At 43.5% G+C, this 8,292-nt stretch overlaps 1 protein-coding gene across 2 annotated transcripts; it reads right to left on the reverse strand.

The window, feature by feature from the left end:
• Positions 1-1,088: 1,088 nt before the first annotated feature.
• On the reverse strand, positions 1,089-6,472 carry LOC109777736 (putative glucose-6-phosphate 1-epimerase). Of its 2 annotated transcripts, none has more exons than XM_020336301.4 (9): positions 6,191-6,472; positions 4,412-4,486; positions 3,897-3,953; positions 3,634-3,794; positions 3,371-3,511; positions 3,066-3,168; positions 2,878-2,977; positions 2,519-2,779; positions 1,089-1,535 (listed from the first exon to the last, which is right to left on the reverse strand). In XM_020336301.4, the coding sequence occupies exons 1-8, from the start codon at positions 6,317-6,319 to the stop codon at positions 2,541-2,543; spliced, it is 1,005 nt and encodes a 334-aa protein (XP_020191890.1). In that variant the 5' UTR covers positions 6,320-6,472; the 3' UTR covers positions 1,089-1,535; positions 2,519-2,540. The 2 variants fall into 2 exon arrangements, with proteins under 2 accessions (XP_020191890.1, XP_073365220.1); XM_073509119.1 differs by having other exon boundaries at positions 4,412-5,581; positions 5,632-6,428.
• Positions 6,473-8,292: the final 1,820 nt, after the last annotated feature.

Here is an 8,292-nt window from a genome sequence, read left to right on the forward strand (position 1 = left end):
CTCCTCGCCGCCTCGACTTCTTCCAGCGCGCGGCGGCCGCGGCGCTCGACGCGTTCGTCACCCACGCCCTAGTCTCCCACTCTCCCACCCCGCCCCCGTCGCGCTCTTCCGCCTCTCCCGGACCTCCTTCCGCAGCCGTGTCCCCGTGGCCGAGGCTTGGTTCCGGCAGCTCGCCGCCAAGCGCGCCCGCGAGGTTTCCCTCTGCTTCTCGCCCGAGTGGTGCCACGACGCGCTCGCCGACCCCCTTCTCGGCTGCCCAACCCTCCACGGCCGCGGCGCTCGACGCGTTCGAGGAGGGGAGCAGCGGCCAACCCGGCGCCCGTGCGTGCCAACGGCGCCACCTCTTCGACGGCGACGGCGACAGCTTGGATGCTTGGGGGTGGACACGGCTGGGAAATTTTTCATCCCCGGGCCTAAATTTTCGCCGGCAGCCCCCCAAGCGGAGGAAAAAATGCCTCCTGGGAGGCTCAACGGCTGGAGATGCTCTCACGTCCTCACGCCCCACCCTCTGATACCAAGTAGGCGTGGAGACTAACCTCTCGCCGATAGCCGCAGCTTTATGTGGGCAGACTCACTCGTGCTCTCCTTCTAGGTCACTTGGTATAAGTGGGTTTGGGCCTCATAGGCCGAAGTGATGGGCCTCTCTCATACAACCGTATTTTTACCAACCCATTTTTAGTGCACAGAAAGTTCTCACTGTCTAATCCATGCGTCAGTGCATACACGACAAACATTTTCATACATATGGCTCCATCAGTATAAAACAAATGCATCCCCCACATTTTATTTCAAACTAGCTCACAACCAAATCAGTCGATCATAATCATTCCACCTGTGCAAGCTAACCATTTCAGTTTATGCACCAGCAAAGAAATCTCTTCTAAGCATTCAGTATAAATTTCTTCTAAGCTAATCATGCTTGGCTATACGTTAGATCAACTTCTTCTAAGCATGCTAACTAAAATGCCCAAACAAAACTGAAACCTTTTAGGCTAACAAATTCGAAAACCCAACATGTGTTGCTTAGATTGCATAACTGATTCACCAAAAATAACAGCTTTACTCAGGGACCCAAAAACACAAATAACTACCCAATGGTGCATAATTGCACAGCGCAGGCACATTGCATCCAAAATAAGCATGGTTCCGCAACCACCAACAAGCCATGCAGCTCAAAACCTTGGCATGTTTACACATCATGTGTGTTTATCTGAAAGGTGGTTCAACATCGTCTTCGCCTTTTGGCCACACTATGAAACTTACTCATCTGGGAATAAAAGAAACTGATAAAGAAAATACAGTTATAAATTTATTTTACAACCCATCTAAGATGTTTCTTCGATCATCCCTATGCAGGGCACAAACACTGATTTGTCCCTTTATGTCATGTGGATCCCGAAACAGAAACCAGTGTTGAGATTTTCGCTCTGTTCCGGTCGGTACGCTGAAAATAACAAAGATTTGAATAGAATGGAAGAAATGTTTGGACACTCGTGGCTGCCATTTCCCTTGTGCATATGATATTAATAGTCTACCTGCAACGCAGGAAACATGTCAATATGAATCATACACAAGGAATTATTAATGAGAACAGATGCAAAACAATTATTGGCTTGGAACATATATGTACATGACAGGAAGTTCACAGTTCACGGCATCTTGATACTCGCAACTAAAAAAGGAACAAAATGAAACATGCAAGCAAGCTAGCCTTTTGCAATTGAAGTTCTCAAAATAAAAGGTTTCCACAATGTGGTTGCCACTTTGCCAGTAAATTCTATTAACTTTATATTAGCCTCCATCGAATCCTGATTTCCAAATATGAAAAGACAGGTTATGCATACCATGTCAAGTTCTTAACCAAGCCATCAAAACAAGTCTGTTTGTGGTCACAATTCTTAGCGAGAAATTTTATATGTTAATCGGCCACTCCCAAGTTCAAACACTTCAGATGGTCCAGAAATCACTATCCCAATAAATACTCCACCACATTACCAGATATACACATCACCTAGTATCCGGCCTAAGTTCCAGCACTTGATCTGGTCTAGAGATCAGGACGCCCACTACTTAACCTCAACACATTACCTAACATCTTTCTCGTATGGACTTAATTCTGTCTAAAAACACATTATGTTCCAGCTAAGGACTTAAGCACTTCTATGTATAATTTGGAGCCCATTGTACAAGAAATTAGTGTGTGAAGCCCTCCCTGACACTTGGATCAGGGTGTGTTTGGTTGAGGTTGAGTTTCTTTTGTTCATGACGAGCCCGTAATTAGACATCTCTGGGAGTTGGCCTGCTGGCCCCTCCTTGTATTTTTTTATTCCTTTTTAATGATAATGACATGCAGCTCTCCTGTGTCGTTCGCGAAAAAACTTTGTATGCGAGTGACTACATTCAATGAAAAGACTAGCTCCAATAGAATATGGAGTATGGATGGTATTATATGTTCTCTGCATGAGTATACTATGTTCACAACTTACATACATGGCTATATTACTAGTATAAATGTTACCTGCACAGAACTTGACTAAGGGCTAGCTGACTGAATCCTCCGGAACAACTGAATCCTGAATAACACGATCTGGGTCCAATTGACCACTGTAATAACTAGACGGAACTGCAGATAGTTCCAATTTTCCAGTCCACTCCTCGCCAGGCTTCAGAGTAATCGCCTTTTCTATAGCAGCTGCTTCCACACATACCATGCGTTTATATTCGTCATCCCCAAAATCTGCCATTGCCTTAGCTTTTTTGTCCCATGGGTTCCAAACAACTATAACCAAGAAGAAACTCTTTAAAATCATTTTTCAACGATTATAATGCAATAATTTATTACAGTTCTGAGCAAACAAATGTAAGAGTTCACCATACCAGCATCCGGAAGTCCTCCTTTCCTCACAACAAATGTTCTTTTTTTCTCATGATCAATAATGGCAATTTTTGACGGCGTGCCCAGATATATTCTGTCCAACTGTGAATTTTACAGATGCTTGAGTTAGAAAGTGGGGTGCAAAGAAAAATAAAAAAAATGGTAATATGATTCAAATGTGGTAACGCACCTCAGATTCAAAAACAATAGCATCGCCTTGTTCAGTGAAGCGGGCCCTATCTTGTAAGTTGTCTAGGTAATCCAGAGTTTCCAGGCCTTCTACTCGTATCTCACTGAAATATTAGAATGGAATTATGACGAGAGAAAAAGAACTAGTATAAAAATGAGGCAGTTAACAGATGTGGAAATTTTGGAATGTTTAGATTTGGGACAAACAAACTTAGGAGTGGGGATTAAGTATTCTGCTTCTGTTACGAGATCACTTCAAACTCTTGATATTGTTTTTTCATTATGATAGTGAGCTGAAAAACATACCTTATATCAGAAATTGAGAAGTACGTGTGATATGCAAAGGTAAAAGAGAATGGCTTTCCATCTGCATTCGTATTCCTTATACGTGAAGTCAGCATCAGATCTCCACCAGGTCCAAGTGCAACCCTCAGACGGTACTCAAAACTGCAACGAAAGAATTGCTCTTATGGATCCATTTGAACACACAGATTATAACGAAAAAAATATGCCCAGTTTCTACAATAGCACGAATCCACTATAAGTATGTAGTTATTTAGGATGCCCACCTATGTGGCCAGATCTTTAAGTCTTCATCAGTAGGTTTAAGGATTAAATCGATGTAAGCTCTACTAGAGATTGGTACTGGAAATGGTGGTGGATCAGTGTCAACACTCCAGATCTTGTTCCTTGCAAATCCATGAGCTTCCAGCTGTCCGAAGTTGGAAAACTAGAACGGGGAAGTACTTAGCAAAAATAAAATCAGACAAAACAGAAGGAATTAATGAAGCAAAAGAGTAAAAAACAGGTTCAGAAAACAAAACTCTCATACCTGAGGAAAGCAGATTGGTATACCTCCACGTATAGCTTTTGGAGGTTTGAAAATAGCCTGACAGAACAATCAAATCAGTCAAGCAAATATTAGGCAATCAAGAAGGTGTGGGATCAAGATTCCAGTAAAATTCAGATCCACATATATTTTGATGTTGACAAGGAAAAATGAGCACCAGGGAAATGCTTATTTTGGAATACCGCCATCGCCACATCATTATGGCATATATGAGATAGATGGTAATGAAAATTATGTAAAGATTATTTGACTTACTGCACTGAAATGTCAACCATAACTCAAGATAAAACTTGCTATTGACAGCACATATTTTTGCCCAAGCATCGAACGGATAAGTACTGAACTAGCTTTCAGAATAGGTATGTATTTATATGTTATAAAGTTCTGAATGATAATCAATTCAAGTCAGGACTTAGACATGATTGATAATCGAAACAATGCTGAGATAATATTTTAAAAGCACTGACATATTTTGTACTTAAGGAAAACAATGGCACCTTATTACTAACGAAAAGCAGCTCCTCCCCATGCTCATCTTTCCATGATGTTACATGGCCACCATACAGGTACACCTGGCAGAAATAACACATATAGGACTAAATAAGTAAATAGCTATTTGTTTGTAAGAGGTTAACTAAAAAAAGCTCCCAAAAGGTGGTCAGAACTTCTCAAGTCAAATTCGTTTTGTATCTGCTTTTGAGGTTTGGAGCTCAACGCCTATTTTGGATGGGTAGTTGCTGTTTGTTTCTGTCAAAATTTGTAACGACTACACAGTTTTTTGGTCTATTTCGACAGTCATGAAATCCAGGTTCATCCTGTAGCAAATAGGACTCTGGAATGCACAAACAAGTGGGCAGATAATTTATAGTAAGCGCTTGTTGTTCTATATTAGTGTCATTTCTATTACTATCAGATGTCCATCAAGTGGAATATTCATACTGCTGACTAATAATTATGCCATGAAGAAATACCTATTTTTTGTTGCAAAAGCATTCCGAATATCCCAAAGAACAAAAAACAACGTGTCCAACTATAGTGATCTGAGTGTTGAACTTCCAATAGCCAAGCCTTGTGGAACAGCAATAAAACATATACGCCTGTCGTTACTTAGCCCATTCGTCTTCTTTGTATACATTTGATATGCCAAAAAAAATATGGGCTGATCTATCTAGTGCATCTCAATAGAAGCATGTCCGGACATTAGGAAAATCATGATTCGGGTAACTTCTAAATGACAGGTGGAATAATAACCATCGCAGTAGGGTCACAAACTTAAAAATCACTCGGAACAACATCAGAAATGACCGCTAGCTCACCACCCATCATCTCTGTACAGCTCAAATTCTCACCTGGCAATTTTACCTATCCACCAGTGCTGACCTCATGGCCTTCTCCATGAATTGCAGCAGAAACTAACATCATGGTAGAAGCCCAAATAGCTGGCATACTATTCATCATCGATGTCTGGATAACTGAGTGATAAAGTAAGCAACAGGAGGTAGATCGGAAGAGGCTCGGATTTTTTTATTATTATCTGACCGGTTTGCTTGATAACATCACCCTTCACTTCTATGGGTACAAGATTGCAGGTTTGGAGAATCTTATATAACGATACGATAAACTGAAGTACCAAACAACAGAAAATCAATATGTTCGATCGACGAGTCCTAACCTATAAAGGCATATGCTGTGCTTCACATCATTCCACCGTCCTAACAGCTAGTTAAGCGAGCAACTATCTTGGAGACTCCTTTGATGACTCTCTCGGAGGCACGAGCACATAGATCACACCAATTAGCATATTAAAGCTTTGCATTCAGGAATTACAGAAACTCCATTATACAGATCACAGTGGACATCTTTTGATCATGTCGTTGATTTCTCGATCATCATTAATAACTACAGGCGTTTACTGATGCAAGGTCCTAACAGTGAACGCAACGGGCTCAGACTTGGGTCATATCAACCATCGACAGCGTACAGTGGTTTTTTTTTCTTTCAAAAAAATAAGGGTCAGAACAATCATCTCCACCCCAAGATCAGTTCCTCACTGGCTCCACGCGATCGAGCGAGTCCCACCTCGCATAGGAAAATCCGCTACGATAACACTTCTGCCGGAAAATGGCCGGGATCGGAGCAGCAATTGCAGAGGCTGCCCATACCATCCGGCCCCATGGCAGGCGGCACGGATCTGCACCGAGATCTGGCCGCCGGAACGCCTACCGGTTGGAACTCAAAGAGGGAGACAAGGTGCGTTGCGCCCAGCAATATCTTACCTCGGCGGAGATGCGCCGGGCCTCGCGGAGGACGACCTTGTCGAGCCCGTTGGCGCCCTTGCGGTGCTCCACGGGCAGCGGCCCCTGCGGCGCGGCGGCGCCCTCCTCGCCGGCCCCCGACGACGACATGTCCGGCCGCGGAATGGCAGCAGGAAGCGAGGGAGTGAGGTGGATGTGACGAGAGAGAGAGAGAGAGAGAGATCTTTTAATTGGGGAATTCTTCCGGGAAGGGACACACAGTGCGTGCGCCGTTCGGTCCGGTGGCTTAAATAATTACTCTCCGAGTCACTCACAGATGCCTTTGCGATCGCGATTTATTGCAGCTTTCTTTCTTTGTTTGTTTGTTTATTCATGTGCGTGTGCGCGTGATCCTGCTTTTCCTTTTTTTTCAAAAATAATCCAGATCTATTATCAAAGTCAGTCGAAGTACAAAGCATCTCAAACATACCACCGAATAACCACTAATGCCGATAGGCCGAACCGCCGACGCGCCGCTATCGCCGCTTCTCTACCGGAGCCGACTTGACCTTGTCGATGACAGCCGGGAAATCTTCGTGCACGTGCCCTAAGGATCGGCGTCCTAGAGCCACGGTTGTCGTCTTCGAACCCTTCAATAATCTGAAGAACCTGACACCAACTCTCGCCACATGACGAGAAATCTTAACATCACTGGCGAATCCACGGGCTCCCCGATAAAATCTGGAGGGGAGAGTTTTCCCTAACCGCCTATGATTAGGGGAGGAAAACGAGAGAAAGTCACAAGTCTGTATAAAGGACTATTGTTGAAGTGTATATGTGGATTGCCTAGTCTTTTTCGCCAGTTCGGACTTTTGATTGCATTGCCCAGTGCATGAAGCTTAATATGGTATCGGAGCCTAAAGTCTTAAGTTCAAGACTTTTTTTTGAACCGGGCCTTACTCCTTTTCATTACTGTGACATAACAAAAATACACCAATGTTCAGAGAATGAGGCGGGAAAGAGGAAAGCGGGTTCAAGCATCGCCGAGAAACCCACTGTGAGCAATCGCCATCGAGATTACTCACTGTGGGGTGAAAATCCGACGGCACTATTCATCCCAAGTCATTACATCCAAGCCACTGCACTGTCTAGCTTAATCCACTAACAAGATCGCTCACACATGAGCATCAAAAGATATCAACCCCACGTAGGAGGGGAATAGACGAGCCAAATTGATATCTGATGCGGAGAAGGAGAAGTTTTGCCATCCATCAGCAAGCCCCATCATCCTGATTCACGGCAGCACAGATTCAAGTCTTGACTTTCGCAATCTATTTTCAACAGGCCGGAGCAACAAGTTCACGCGGATAGACTAGCTTCCTTAATCCTGGAGAAAATGAGAGAGTGGAAAACGGGGCTTGTTGGTGTTGGAGCACTACAACGTTTTCTTGAGTGGTGTTGGTGTACCTACATTGATGTTCGCATTGATGTGAGGCCTCTTGTAAATTGTTTCTCTTCTTCTATAAAAATTTGATACGCAATTGCGTACTCTCAAAAAAAACTTTGGCAATCTATTAAAAAATTGTTGCTGCCACCTTGGTGACCATCTATAGGCCTATGAATCTATTCACGTGTTGACTTTCTGTGTCACATGTGAAAGAGAGTGTTGAAATGTATGCGTGAATTGCCTAGCCTTTCTATACACAATACGTATGAACACCTTCAAGAGAGGCAAGCGTGGCTGCCACAAAATGTGTGGTAATAAAATGGCCACCACAAATGTGACAAGATGGCAAAAGGTTGAGTCTATGACATATGAATCATATATCTAGTAAAGTTTAGCAAATCATAACTGTGATCCTAAACCAACCAAGCACATGCCTGAAATATTGTGGCACGATTAAAGTTAGATGGCTGTAAAGTAAATAGGCCTTAATTGCCTCTGCGTTTCTTCCACGTATTTTGTCCGCCTACTCCTACGTGTGTGTTTCGCTTTGCCTTTCGATGCCCGGAAATCGAGTTCCAGCCCCACACTGTATTAGGAAATTTACCTTGTGTGTGCGAGTGAAACGTTTTCCCGAGATGAAACTGAAACTTACGAGATGCACTCTCGCGGCCTCACCACAGAAAGTGGAGTGGCATTG

Source organism: Aegilops tauschii, chromosome 2 (genome assembly GCF_002575655.3).
Source record: "Aegilops tauschii subsp. strangulata cultivar AL8/78 chromosome 2, Aet v6.0, whole genome shotgun sequence".
Taxonomy (NCBI): domain Eukaryota; kingdom Viridiplantae; phylum Streptophyta; class Magnoliopsida; order Poales; family Poaceae; genus Aegilops; species Aegilops tauschii.